The following is a 15,581-nucleotide window of genomic DNA, read 5'->3' on the forward strand; positions in this document are numbered from 1 at the left end:
CTGCTTTCAGCTTGCCTGTGCCCTGTGTTACGGTGCTGTGGGAAGCATTGATAAACACTGGGAAGAGCTGAGAGGTGGCAGAGGCAGGTTAGGAATCAGTGGCTTCTGTCAGACCACGGAGATCTGTCCCTACGCCTCCTGCAGCATCTGAGTGCCAGATTCACCTGCTCAGAAGAAGCCTTGCAACTGTTCTGTTTTCACATGCCCCGGATAAAAGGAAGAAACGATGCAATGGAAATATAATTTTTAGTAAGCATTTCTAATAGAAATGGTATTTTACATCTCCCTCTGCCTCTGCTGAGTAAGTGCTATTTAGCTCCAATTATTCATTCCTAAGGAAAGTCTCCTAATTCATCTTTATCAGTACTGCCAGGTAGAGGTTATTCATTTTTCTTTACCTGGCATGGCTGTGCTGTCACTGCTGCTGCTGCTGTGGCTGGTAGGAGTCACTGCTGCTGTGGACATCTCACCCAGAATGAGAGCGGGGTCAAGGTGGAGAGGTGAAAAGAACCGTGAGTAACCTGGGCTTTTCCTGCTCTTCTTCTCTGCTCTGTACTCAAAGAAATGTGTTAGGCCTCATTTAGCCTTGTAAGTCCTCATCTCCGGGAGATTGTTCTTTAATAATAACCTGAAGGCCATGTAATTATTGATAGTTAAATATGCATGCAGAAATCTGAGGCCACACCTTCTGTCCTCTCCACACATCTGCAGTACAGTGCCGTGTTTCCTGCAAGCTTCCCGAACAGCCTGTGCTGGTTAACTCCTGTATTTCCAGGGAGCTGCAGGACTTCCAGGATACCATCAGCTGTGCCTTTTCTATTTACAGCCTTACCATGTTATGTGTTATTTCAAATGTTGGCATTGATTGAGGAGCAAATTTTAAAGGTGTACTGATTATGTGGAGGAAGCTTGTAACCACGGTGACTATACTCAGTAAATTTATTGGTATAAGCAGCATAACTGCAGCTTAAATCAACACATTTAGAAGACGGGATTTAACACAGCATTGCCACTTGTGCAACATTTGTCAATGTTGCACTTATAAAGGAAGAAAGAAAGAACTTTACTATTAGAAAAGGGAAGCAGATGAGTCATGACAACATTCGGGAGTGAGACTGAAGGACTTTGTGCTGCACACACAGTTGTTTGACTGAAGAATCTGGATGATTGTTTGCATTTAAAGGCAACTCATACTTGCTGAGATTATTCTTTATGCCTGTCCAGCTATATAAATAAGCATGCTTTTTATAGGCAACATACTGTTAGCATTATGGATGTGGTTTTTTTGCTGTACTTTTTTTGGAAGTATTAAAAGGGAAAAAAGTGTTGAAAGTGGAATGAAAGCTTTCAGTTTAATTCAGCTGAATGTGATGTGACTGACTGGAAAATGTACATGATGAAAGTCTTTAGATTAACATAACTTGGGGGAGTGCTGTTGGTATCCTTGGGATGCATATCATCTTGACTGTCCTGTTATCTGAAAGCTGATCCACAACTTGACTAACATTTGTATTTCAGTACACCTTTAAAACATGGACATACATAGCAGTAAATCTGCCCCCAAATCATCAGCCTTAAAGGAAGAGGTACTGGATAGAGTGGAACAGAGAACAGAATCACCCATTAATGAGTAATTTACATACAAAAAATGCACTGTCCAAACTAGCAGACTGCTGATATGTGCATAAATATGTTAATATGTGTGATATGTGCATTAAATTCTGCATATAACATCTTGCAGTTTGTGAATATTTAAGCACAGTAGCTAATTATGCCTAAAAGAGCTCTTTAATTTAATGGATGTGGAAACTAATGCTCAAATCAACTTGAAACACGTTGACTGAAATTTTCTTAGTGAAAAGGCCATCTAAAATATATTTGCATATCTGTTCAATTACTACCTGTTAGAAAAAAAAAAGACAGCACTCAGAGTAAACAGACTGTATTTCCAGTTTTGACATGTTGTTTTTCAGCTGTTTGAAAGTTCATGATGTTCACATGAAAGTTCACAACTTAGACTGAAAAAGTGAAATAGATGGAGGTGTAAGTACTAATCTCTCGCAAAAGCATTACTGACCAAGAAGTAATCACTTTGGGATGGCCTTTAGCCATGATAGTAAATTGCACAAAAATTCAGGAGGTTAAAAGCACCTCACCTTTAGGAATTTGTTTTGCACCTATAGTAGGTCATTTAATGTCTTCAGCAGTTAGCAATTAGACCTTACGGATTCAAATTTTCTCTTTCTTCTGTCAGAACAGGTCTTCTCTATCTAGCACATATCCAAATTGCTGATGTGGGCTTAGAGGAAAAACAAAGATATAAATTAGTTTTTATATCTTACTGGTAGTACAACACTTAATTGTAGAATGTGTTAATAGTTACTGACCTGAATCAAGTCTCCTTGCAATTCAGATAAGATGTTTGTATCAGATCCTGATAGTCCTTTTATTTAAATATTAATTAATATTTTAACTAAGAAGAACTGTTCTGCTAAAGAGTTCTCAAAAGAATCTTATTTTGATTGTATGCCATTTGGCTTTTGCTATCCATGATACCCAAAATTCTTCTGGTTGCAGAATGCAGTTGTCTTGCAGGGATGCATGCTATGAAAATCAGATAACTCCTTTTGGAGAAAAGAGAAAACTAAAATACAATGTAATCATAGCCGTTTGTTTCTTTGTCAGTAGATACTGTATGTTTGCCTGTGAATTGACTGAGTATTGAAGGTGTTCTCTTGCTGGTTTATTCTTGCACATCATAGTTACAATACTACTAAAATATAAAACAACAACAAAATAAAAAGCTCTCTGAAATTCTATTACATAGTATAGTTTGTGTAGTTGAGTTGTGCTTAAATTCCATTGCCCAAGCCAAAAACATAGCTAAATAAAAGGGGACAAAGCTGGTTTCTTCTGCTCTTCAGTAAGAATATTCACTAAAGCATTCAGCAGTAGCAGTTTTACAATGCTTTGAAAGACTTCTGTTAACAATATAGACAGATTTAAAAACACTTTTCTTCAAGTACTCTTTTAAAGGATAGAATAAATTTCTATTTCTTAGAATCCTTCTTAGGATTCTCTATGATGTTTTTCCAGATAAAATCATAATATATTAAGAGGAACAATGAGTCATCCAGAAAAGTCATAATGATACAAGTTCTATCTGTGCTTCTCAGGACTAGAGTAGTCCAGCAAGGACCACAATAAACTTTCACTTCTGTGAGGTGTTTGCTTCCCTTGAGCTTACATCTACTTGGAAGAAGCTGTGTTCTTCACTTACATAATGATCTTGGAGCAGGGAGTTTGTAGCCATGTTTCTGACCAACCATTGCTCAAATTAGTGAAATCAGATTCAGAGAGTGGAGAGAAATTATTTCAGACAAATGCAGCATAGAAAAAAATATGGTATGGATGAAAGCTAAAGGATTAAATCATATATATGTCTGTACTTAAAGGTAAATCCTTATAGGAGCAGGCCATCTCCTTCTGCTGTAAGATGAGTTGGCAGGGAAGAAGATGAATGTACTGAGGGAACTGCCAAAAGTGTTCACCAAGCCACTTTCCATCATTATCAGCAGTCCTTGTCAATTGGTGAGGTCCCAAATGACTTGAGACTTACCAGTGTGATCCCCATCTACAAAAAAAGTTCAGAAGAGTATCCAGGGAACCATAGGTCAGCTTAACCTCAGTACTGGAGAAGGTCATGGGACAGATCATCTTCAGTGTGATCATGTGGCATGTGTAAGAGAGCTGGGGGATCAGGACCAGCCAGCATGGTGTCATGAAAGGCAGGTCCTGCTTGAACAACCTGATCCCATTCAATGATTGCGTGATCCACCTGGTGGATGAGCGAAAGGCTGTGGATGTAATCTACCTAGATTTTTGATACTGTCTCCCACAGTATTATCCTGGAGAATCTGCCAGCCCATGGCTTGGATGGGTACACTATTCACTGGGTAAAGAATTGGCTGGAGGACCTGGCCCAGGGAATGATAGTAAATGGAGTTAGATCCAGCTGGTGATCAGTCAAGAGTGGTGTTTTCTAGGAGTCAATATTGGGGCCTCTTCTGTTCAGTATCTTCATTAATTACCTGGACCAAGGAGGTTTCATTGCACCGTAAGACTTTACAGTAGGAACTGAAGTGAGTTGACATTGATTCAATAAATTTAAGTATTTCAGAGTAATTACAGTTGGGAGCACATGGTTCTCCAGAACTTTTGAGCTTTAATAAATATGAATGAAATGAAACAAAATGTTGATATGTAGGGTACTGGTCAGCATAGTCAATGAAGCTGCTGTGAAATTACCTTTCTTTAAGGCCCTCTCTGCAATTGAACAGAGCCCTTCCTTAGATGGTTTTTAAGTCCTTCAATGAAGAGAAATGAAGTACAATTTTTTTGCACTTTATTGTACTATTTTTAAGTAAAATGACTTTATTTGAATTTTAGAAACTTTGCATTTCATTTAATTCTTCAGAAGAAAAAATAAATCTTTTTGTAACTTTGTTATATTGAGAGACCTTCTTTTTCAGTCAGTCTTCCTGTAACATCTGCTAAGGCAGGAATGTGTACATTTTCCTTTAAGTATAGTTGATGATAATTTATTTTTAATCACACTGTAATCAAATCTTAAAACATTAAGGCCCTGTAATACATGTACCTGTAATACCTGTAAAACGTGTAATACCTAACACTTACAAGAGTTGTTTGTGCGTGTTTTTGTTTTGTTTTTGTTTTTAAATGTATTGCTGCTACTTTTAGCTGTTATCTGAGGACAATTGAAGAATTAATAACACTTTGTACATGAACTCCACTGAAGTCCTCTTTGACTGGTTTCCTTTCTTTTTATTTATTATCTTCATTAGTCAGACATCCTGATTATTCATCTCCTTCTGTCTCTTCTCTTGGTGATACACGGACTCATTAGGCATGAGTACCCAATGGGTATGTGAAAACCATTCATTTCCTACATATGTAGTTTATGGTACTCCTAGTCCGCTCTCCTGCCAAGAGTAGCATTATTAGCACCAAGATTAAAAAATCACAAGGTTAGATGAGTAAAAAAATCTCTCAGTCATGATCTTATGGCCTTGTGCTAGCATTCAGTTCCTCCATTTTCATGCTATTTACCGACACAAGGAAAATTCAAAATGTCGCCACTTATCTCCAGGGCCTGAAGCTTCAACTGGTACACTGTCTTGTGTCCCACTACCAATAAAACTGCAAGACATGGCAAGCCACATGAAACACAGATGCATTACTGCCCTACTAGGGATAAACCATTTCAGAATCACAGAATTGTAGGGGTTGGAAGGGACCTCCAGAGATCATCGAGTCCAACCCCCTGCCAAAGCAGGTTCCCTACACCAGGTCGCACAGGTAGGTGTCCAGGCGGGTCTTGAATATCTCCAGAGAAGGAGACTCCACAACCTCCCTGGGCAGCCTGTTCCAGTGCTCCGTCACTCTCACCGTAAAGAAGTTCCTGCGCACATTTGTGCGGAACTTCCTGTGCTCCAGTTTTCGGCCATTTCCCCTTGTCCTGTCTCCACATACCGCTGAAAACAGTCTGGCCTCGCCACAATGCCTTATGGACTTATTTTTTTTTTTCTTTAAGAAAATCTTCCTTTTGGATGATATTTCTCCTCTTCTAGAGAATCAGAAATCCCACTGCCATCTTTCTTTCCCTCATCCACCAAGGGAGACAAGGACCCTCGATTCGTTTCCACCCCTCCAGGGGATGCCAACTGGGAATACAACAGTATTGTGTGTTTCGACAAATACTTGGGAGTATCTTTATCCCTTCATCTCAGGTGTTGATTTCTCTTCTGTCTTATCCTTATTCCATTTTCTGCATTGCTTAATTCTCTAGTGGCTCAGTTGTGAGCTGTGTTCTTTAGTTTCGTGTCCACTGCAGCTTTTCTACTACCATGTGTTATCTTTGCCAGCCCTCATGGCAGTGAGCCTGGTGCAGCCATGGAGGTAAGCCAGTGATGGTCAGTACTCTGGGTCATTCATGGGATTTTACTGTATACAAGGAGAACTGAGGAACAGACTGGTATTTCCATCAGCAGAGTGACTTTATATGGTTTTCTGCATTTCACCAATATGAAAATCTTACTATCACTGCACGATACCAGGTTGGAACATAGCATTTCAGGGCTCCTTGGCTGAGAGATGCTTTAGCCAAAAGAATTTGTTTACAAATGTCCTCATTTCTGTATTGTAAGTTGCATATATGTGGTTTGACAGGGAGATACTTTGTTTACACAGATAATGTAGGTGATACTGCTAATGCATACTTGCCTCAAAGCTTCAAAAGAGAGTCAAACAGAGGAATCCATTAGTACCTTCAAGACTTCTGTAAGTTAAAGTCCTTTGCCTTTGCCAGCAAATAAGACTTTATGGATTTTTTTTCAATATAACTCAGTTTACCAGAAAGCAAGTTTAAATCTAGCTGTCAGTTCATTTTATTTGTATTTATTAAAACATAGGTCATAAACATTTTTCTGATATACAATTTTTGGTTTGTTATTTGTACATTCTTCAAAATGAATGGTTGCCTGATTCATCACTGTCTTACTTCAGGTCTCCAATGAAATTATTGGTTTATACTGATTCATCACTGTACTACTGATAGAATAAATCTGACCTACTTATGACCGATGAAAAACTCCTTATGGCAATGAATACTCATAGAAATACTAATTTCTTTTTGAAGAATTAATGAATGAAGATACCATGATCACATCAAGATATGTACATGCACTTTTAGAAACAGAACTCTATGTCACCCAGGATGTACTTCTATGTTTTATAAGAATGCAAGTAGGAAAAACAGTGAAACAAAATTTAAAAACCAGCAACCCTGAAATGTCCCCTTTATAGAGTACCTCCAGAGTAATAAGTACATGATAGTTCTTCAATTTTCTTGAAGAAATATATTGGACGATTTCTATATTAGACTACAAAAACATCAAATCAGAGGAAACTTTTCAAGAACCAGAAGTGGTTAGAAATGCTTATATTTCCATTCCAAAACTACAAGAGAACAAAAAGACAACAGTTGGTACAAATGCTCAAAAAGAGCTTGTGAACATGAGTTTCCTTTCCAAATGACTGTTTTTTTGGGTGGTCCCATCTGTTATGTGTTTTACTTGCTTTTCTGAAACACTCGTTTAAACTGGGTTTGTACACAAGTGATTAGAGAATGTCTGCTTTTTGTGTAATTACCCGTATTTGCTTTCTTCCAAGTAATAAATGACAAATACTTCAACTATTCTCATTATCTTTAAAAGTTTGCAATCCAATTAGACAACGAAAGTATGGTAGTTCAGGGGCTAGTCACATACTACCTAAGAAAACTTTGTACAAATGCCAGCAAACAAATTTGTCAGAGATTTATATTTAAATATACAGAAGAAGAGTTTTTTATTTAGAAGTCTATTCCTTACACTCATAAGGAATACATTTGTAAAAATCAAGATTACCTGTTAGAAAATGAAAAAATGCATGAAAGAATTTATTTGCCATAACTGGTTTTTGTTTTAACTGTTACACAAAATGTTTTCTGTGACAAAAAATGACAGGAAATCTGACATGAAACATGATTTGTGCTCTGCAAAGTGCTTGGATTATCAGTATCATTATATCCTAGGTCAATTCTGATGTAAAATGGCAACAAAACAAAAACTAGAAAATTAACAAACAGCAGAAATATCGAAGCCTATGAAAATACTGAAGATATTTTCAGTATGTTTGGAGGCACGTGCATATTTTTAATCTGTTCCTCTCCCTTTCTCTCTTTCTAGCACAAAGCTCTGTCCTTAACACCAAATTTTCTTGCAAAAATAATGCCTATAAGATCTCTCTCTTCTACTGAAGTTCCTGTTTTCATGCTGCATGTAAAGTCTGAGTTTCTTTGAGAATCTCCATGCTGCAGGGCTAAACAAATTTTGACAAAAAAAGGAAAAAAAGAATTTTTTCATTTATGAACTGTAGTGGAATAAGGCACTGACTACTCATAACATGCTAAAAGTTTGAGTAATTAATATGAGAGCTGCAGTCATCATAAAAAATCTGCAAAAACTAAAACGTTTCTATAACTGTGTAGTAAGTGCATGTGAAAAAACAACCTCTTATGACTTGAGCTTAAAGACATAACTTCTACAGGAAAAAAACACTTATTTACTGTTCTTTTACATATGTTCAGAATCAGCCTGTTCTCCATTCTTAATTACACTGCCTTTCATCAAGGTTTTTATATGATTCACCCTCCTCACTGTGCTGAGTGGTCAAGCTGGGAAAATAGGCCTGTGGAATGTTCTCTCATATATTTTACATTCTAGAAAAGGACTTTCTTTTGTTCCTCGTATTTTTATTTGCATTTTTTTCTCAACTGGCGTTGCTGAAAGATTCTCTTTGGTGTCTTTCTCCTTGCTCTCCCAAAACCATTCTTGGCTGTCCCACAGTGCACAGAGAAAGCGCTTTCATGTTTTGAGGTGACCTTAGGTGTCTCTTGCTAGAACACGATGAGATGTGGGCACTCTAAACAGAAACTGTCAGTGAAGAAATGTCTCCCGGTTACTGAAGTTGCTCATTAAAAGTGCTGAATCAGGGTTAGGGAACTTATCCTAAAATCCTCAGTTCTGGGACCTATTTTTCTCAGAGAGATTTCCGTGACAGAAACACAACGTGCTACAGAAAAAGTGAGGTATTTAATGAGAAACAGATGAGGCCTGTGTATTGTTAGTGGCGAATGACTACTGTTTTGTGTAAAGAGAAGCCAACGTATAACATTAGGAATAAAAACAGAGAAGGTTACAAGACATTGTAACAAGAAGTTAATTTTATTCTTGGTGCTTAAAATGTTGTTAAAGAAAAAAAAAGAAAAAAAAAGAAAAAAAAATGCAACAAACCAACCCCCCCCACACCAAAAAAACCTTAATCTAATCTAATAAAAACATTCCCCCCCCTTTTTTTTAGTGCTTTCAATATCATTTTACAGATACTTACTTTCTTTCTCAACTCCATTTGTCCCTTTACAACAATATTGAAAGATAGTATTTTTCTCACAATCAGGTTCTACTTGCTTTAACGTCTGTTGATGTGATTTATTAATGTTCAGGTACCAATAAAGATACATTTTTCTTTTGCGTATGTGTGTTCAGAAACATAGAAGAAATAATCTAAATGCATGTTTCTTTGAAGACAAAGTCTCCCTGACTTAGCTCTTCTGTCTTTCTTTTTCCTTAAAGACCACTGGGAATATTATAGTTTTACATGCCAGCTACTAATGGTTTTATATCCAATATTTGATTTAAAAATCACATGACCCTGAATAGCAGTGTTTGTTTTTTTAGCAACGCCTGCTTAGTTTCTTATAACACTATGACATTAATGTCTTCTTTTTACTGTCTGTAAACATTTAAGTTAGAATTTTATAGGCAGCACCTTTAAGCTTTAATTGGACATCTGATAGTTTGTGTACATAAGCACCTACCAGATAATGTTGAAACTGTAGACTAAGAAGCAATGATGCCATTGTGCTGGTGGGTGCAGACTTTTGCCTGTTATATTAGATTGTCTCCCAGGAGTGTCTGCTGTACTTCAGAATCCCTTTTGATGTGAACTGTTAGAGAAATATGGAAATGATGAGGCAGGTGCCAAAGCAAACCTCTGACAGGCATTTTATCCCACCCAGATTATATGGCTCACACCTTATTTTTTATCTTGAATATTAAAACTTGAACCTTGAGTCTGGTAAGATTCTATCTCTGACTTATGATATATGTTGCTTCTATTATCGTATATTTGTAAGTACTATTCATCACTGTTGATGCTTTGGTCTATAGTACATCTTCTATTTTGGAGATTTGTGCTGCAGCTAGAAAAGAACAAACACCATTCATTCCTCTGCATCTGAAGCGCCTTTGGCTTTGTGAAAATGTGTATGATCAGAATGAAGCAATTTTCCTTTTCTGAGTCCTTGTCACTCCTTCATTTAATACGGGAATTTACTACAATGGTCACCTAACACTGCTGCATCAAAATACAGTCTGAAGAGTTGTTTCATCCTGGGTTAAACCTTCCAGGATTATATTTACAAAAAACATTTTGTACTGGAAGTAGCCTTAGTCAAAGGAATGTAATCTAGCAGCCTGGTAGCTACTATAGCAACTAAAGAGGTGAATTGTTCCTTTCTCTTTAAATCACTAATTGGTGTTATCAGTACAGTGTTTGCTATCTTCACCTCATGGATGAGATCACGATAGACAAAAGAGGACAAATGAAGTGTGTGAGAAACTAAAAAAGTCATAGAGAAAATCATTAGTTTTACAGATTCATATCTGGTGATTCTAAATTTATGAGAGCATGATGCTATTACAAATAATAATGTATTGGTATGACAGTATATAATACAAAATCTATATGTAGGTGTTCTTGTACATATTTTTTTGGCTCTAGATACATTTTATGTTAGTTGCTGACTGCATTGCCATATGTTATGAGCAGCAAGTGAAATGGGACAAATGCAGAAATATCTGGCATGTGTGAACTTCTGGGGACATTGCAGCAGACATAGAAAACAAATACAATTCTGTATTAGTTTAAGCATGCCTGCATTGATAGAAGCATTGCTCTGTTGATAGAACTGTTCTGGGGCAGATTATGGTAAAAATTCTGCAGAGTCCAATGCACATATGTAGCATTACCACTCTATCTGGCAGTGTGAGACAAACAAGAGAATAAGAACTGAGATTATAGTTTCAGGACTTAAGCAGCCCAACAAAATCTACAGCAGCTTTTCATGATGAGGGAAACGGGGGAAGGAGAATGTGTTTTCTCTGGACTCAAGCAGAAGCAAATGTTTTACCATTTTGTTTGTTGTCCAAGAGACCAGATGTATAAGTCAATTAAGATAGTAACTAAATATGAGTGGTTATTTCTATGGAGGCTGTACATAACCTCACTATCCCGGTGCTTCTCGGCAGAGAGAGAGACTCTTTTGAAGGAGCCAGTAAGGGGAGCCTGGGGAAATTAAACTTGTTAGGCTGAAGTTTGCCTTTGGAGCACTCAGCATGCAACAACATTTTTTGGACAACTCTCAGCTATGGGCTTAGGGTCTTCAATAAAACAGAAAATGTCTTAGAAGCCAAGAATATGTCCAAGAATGAAAAATTCCAAAGCAGACAGGAAAAGAAGTCTCAGAAACAAATATTCAATAAAGCATGTTTCTCAGTGAACTGAATGCCCACAACCAGATCAATCTCATTCACATGTGAAGATGAAGATTTCAATTACACAATACTGTACTGAGACCACCTTAGAAAATCTGAGTCCCTGTGCTTTTAAAAACCCTCTGCTTTGCATTTACGTGATATATTACTCACTAAGTGAGAATAAGGTGTTACCAAGCAGTAAGTCAGGCTTGAAATTGCACATGGCAGTCTCCATTACTTACACAGAGAAGGAAATATTAACAAATACAAAAAGTACAACCTGACGCTGAAGACTCTGCCAAGTATAACCCGCTCAGTGGTTGAGTAATTACTGGCAGGTATGTATTCTCCTGTGACAGAGCTTGATAACAGATTCACAGAACCTGTGAAGCATGCACAGAAGCATATGTGTCCTTCACATATACCAGAGTTTAGTTGTCACTTAGATAACTGTTATTTTCTCTAGATATGAAGGCTGCTCCAAAAGTAATACCTGCTATGTTATTCTGTTGGCCCATGACATCAGAGGTGGATATTGGTGATATGGCAGTAGAGGCTGAACCTTCCCACCAAAATTCCATTACATTTTGTTGCTATGTGACAGATAGCAGCGGAGGGGCAGTCTGACAAAATGGTGTCTGCTGTGGAATAACACCAGGCCCCATTCCAGTTTGAAGACCATGGAACACATTGCCAGTCTTCGCTGGACTACCCTACCACATCCAACCTATAGTTTGGATTCTATGTGTTCTCATATTCATCTATTCAGGCTGATTAAAGACAGACTCCATAGGCAACATTTTCCTAGAAATTATGCCATCGTAGCAACTGTGAAACTGTGAGACACCTCTGATGGTGCAGATTTTGATGAGTGCAGCATGCAGGTTCTTGTTCATGGCTGATGAAAATGCATAGCTAATGGTAACTATGTTGTAAAATAATGTTTTGTAGCTGAGCATTTGCTCTTTCAACTAGTATTATTGTGCTCCTTGTATCAGTTGTAGTTTCCATGGAAATAAATAGGAGGCATGACTTTTGGAGCAACCTACATAAAAGAAGTGATGAGATGTCAAGGAGGTTCCTCTAATATGAGGAGACTTTGGAACAAAAGGAAGCAGGAAGAAAATTCTCACTAGTTCATTACAGCAGACCTGAATACAGATTTTTCAAAATATGCTGCATTAAATATTTACATTAAACTTCAGTTTAACAAGATGTAGCCCAAAATAATCATAGTACAACTGCATGGGGTTTAGAGATGTGACTTTATCTGGTGCTACTGTCTGTGTTTTTCTCAGCAGCATCCAAAGCATACTTGATTTTTTAAATTTTTTAACTATGAGAGAAACCTGTTTTCATGTCATATCAATTGACTTCTTCTAACAGGAAATAGGCAGAACAGCTCAATTTTCAACATTATATCAGTGTGATAGAAAATTGTTTTCTTAGGAGTCATCAAGGTCAATGTTACTGTTGCCAGTGCAGCCTGGATTCCAGGTTCTTCTGTGGCACTCAGATGTATAGGTGGCCTCAGTAGAAGGCTAAAGCAGGCAGGACAGAAGTATCTCATTCAGCAGGGAAGTACTAAAGCTGCTTTAATACCTTTGCACAATACTATTGGTTCTATTTAGCAAAAACTCCTTGTCCTTAACCTTCCCATTTTAGCCAGTCTTACCCCAGTTTTACCTTATTTGAGACTAAATTCCACTATCTTCTTGAAGCTGGACTGTCAGCAGTAACTACCTGAGAATTTTCTTCTTCTGTAGATGAATTAAAATAGATTCCAAAAACCCAAGTCTCCCACAGATGGGGAACATAAAAATGCCAACTATCTTCAGTCTGACAGTATGTTGCTGATTATTTGTAGAGCTCTTGGGCCATTTCAAATAAAATATCAGTGCCTTGAAGTTGAGTTATACCTATTTCAGAAGGCCAGCATTTGGAATAAAATTAGAAATTACCAAATAATACACCGAAGCTGCCAACTTCATTTTCTGTGATTTCATGCTCAGACTCAAAACACCATTAATGTAGTCACTAATATGCACTCTAAGGAAATGCCAGAATTGGACTAGAAGACCAGTATTTAGTTTGCATTTGCATTACCACTGCTTTTGATCATACAATACTTTTTCTGCTTTGTTCATATTCATATGAATAACACAGTGCTCTTTGCTTGCCACTGTGTTATTGCAGAGTCAGGCTGGTCTGAACATGTGCAACCCTAAGGAGGTGTTGCTGGAGGAGTCCTTTAGCATTCATAGGATAAACCTTCATTAGATTACTAAATGTTCTCCTTTCTCAATCTTTTTTGTCAGTCTCAATCTTTGTGTGGCTCATTTTATACCACTTTTCTAATTTTGAAACCTTTTCTTTTACTTCTCAGTCACACCTTATGCTTCAGCATCTACAATGGGTCTGCGGTTAATCCACAGGTTTTTACCTGTTAAGAAAAATGCAAATATCTAACCTGATATTTGACTGTGCAGTCTAATTATCTCTGCACACTCACACCGCATATTCTTAGGATAAAATTTCCAAGTTTGAGAAAAGAAACATATCTTGTGTATTTAGAGCATAAGTTCAGTAGGAGAAACGATACTTTCCAGATTCACATGGCCACAACTGTTTGCTGAGAGATACGGATTATGTTGTTGATTTTATATTCCAAATTATATTTGCCCCAATTACTCAAATTAAACGTACCTGTGGGCTTACTGACACAGAAAAATAATTCTTTCACTCAAAATGAAGAGGGCTATTTTTTACTTAATTAAAAACAATTGCTTTCGTGTGGGATAGCAGTACAAAAAACTACTAGAATCTCAGTGATGCAAGTTACAAAAATATGTTAGCAAGGTAAAACAAAGGCACTAAAAGGAATCTGCTGTTCAGTTTTGCCTCTAAAATTCTACTTGAACACTTCTGATAACTAATAAGTTAGTCCTCTAAAAGTTAGAAAACACAAAAAGGAGACTGAGAGAAGCATTGAGAAGTATTTAAACGCTGTTTGTTAACAACTTCTAAGATTCCTGGAATAATATACTGTAGAATTGCAGGACACATTTATTTATTTCAATAAGATGCTTTCTTTATTATGAGAAAGTTTGCTTTTTTTCCCTTGCCCTCCACCTTACAGGCTTGACATTACAGTAAAATGCTTATGTAAGAGTCTTTTAAAAAGTTCTTAATCCTGAAACTTTATTTGAAAAGGCATTTTGACCTGTACCTAAGCCTTTCAATTTATACAACTGTCACCTGCAATTGTTATTCCAGTCAGCTGAAATCAACTTTCCATGCTTCACAGATAACAAGAAATTTTGCTTAATTTGCAAGATGTGCATGCAGAGGATATGAGTTTGAATTTCAGAGGGGTGAACAAAATAATACATTCATGCATTAATTCTTTTAATGTAGTTATTTGTGTGTAGTATAAAGTTACAGTGTAAATCTCATTTTGTACAGGATATTTATTTAGATAGTTCAGTTTAAACATCTGAAACAAAAAGACTTCCAGAACCCTCCTGCAGCAAACAGCTTACTTAATTCTTGAGTCATGGGAAATGCAACTGTTATATTTAGTGAAGTGAATGTTGGCAGATATTGGTCTTAAAACAGCACTTGCATTTTTAAGACTAGTGTTTTATACTGCAGAATTCATATGATTATCAAGTCCCAGAGCGAGGTGCTAGGAAAAGGAGTGGCTTAGGAATTCTCAAACTTGGGGTAGTCAGCTGTCTGCAAGCATCACCAAACGAGTAGACATTTTGTGCACACCTGTTCATGAAGGAGAGTGAAAGACTGCTGTTAAATTGGCTGAGTACTATGAATCGCCACTGTGAATACCCTGAGCCCATCTATTGAGAGAAATCAGTGGAAGAATGCTCTTAGTCTGAAACAATAAACCCATACTGCAGTACTCAAAACTAGCATCTGATTTCAATAACTATTTAATATATTGTCACAGATCTTTAAATTGTTTTTATTGTCAAGAGTTCAACAGCTAAGGGTGCAAAATCAGGTGCTGTTTAAAATAAAGAGGGTAGCTGTCTGTCAGAAGTTTAACTATTTCTGGGCTAGTTCTGCTGTATATAACTTGCTTTTTATGCATATGGCAAATGTGGATTTGACCTGCTGACAGAGAAGAGTGAGATCAAAGACATGAGCTCACAAGCGGTGTAGTCTTGCTAGAATCAAGACTTCAGAATTAAGTAGGAGCTGAAGGTATGTGTTATAGAATTGCTTTGTAAAATATGGGGAAGTCTTATTTATGGTATAGAAGCACTCATGTATTGCTTTTTTGGTTTGGTGGATTTTTCTCTCAGCTTTCCTGAGTTTAGTTTAGTCTTCTGTAGGCCTTTT

General features: G+C 37.1%; 1 protein-coding gene across 1 annotated transcript in view; it reads left to right on the forward strand.

The window, feature by feature from the left end:
* The first annotated feature begins 341 nt into the window (after positions 1-341).
* The window catches only part of ROBO1 (roundabout guidance receptor 1), a 507,540-nt gene continuing 492,300 nt past the window's right edge, over positions 342-15,581 (forward strand). The window contains exon 1 of the mRNA XM_090121053.1: positions 342-512. Coding sequence (XP_089977179.1) covers positions 404-512 — 109 coding nt within the window. The 5' untranslated portion in view covers positions 342-403. The remainder of the gene's footprint in view (positions 513-15,581) is intronic.

Source organism: Phasianus colchicus, chromosome 1 (genome assembly GCF_987193195.1).
Source record: "Phasianus colchicus chromosome 1, bPhaCol1.hap1.1, whole genome shotgun sequence".
Lineage (NCBI taxonomy): Eukaryota > Metazoa > Chordata > Aves > Galliformes > Phasianidae > Phasianus > Phasianus colchicus.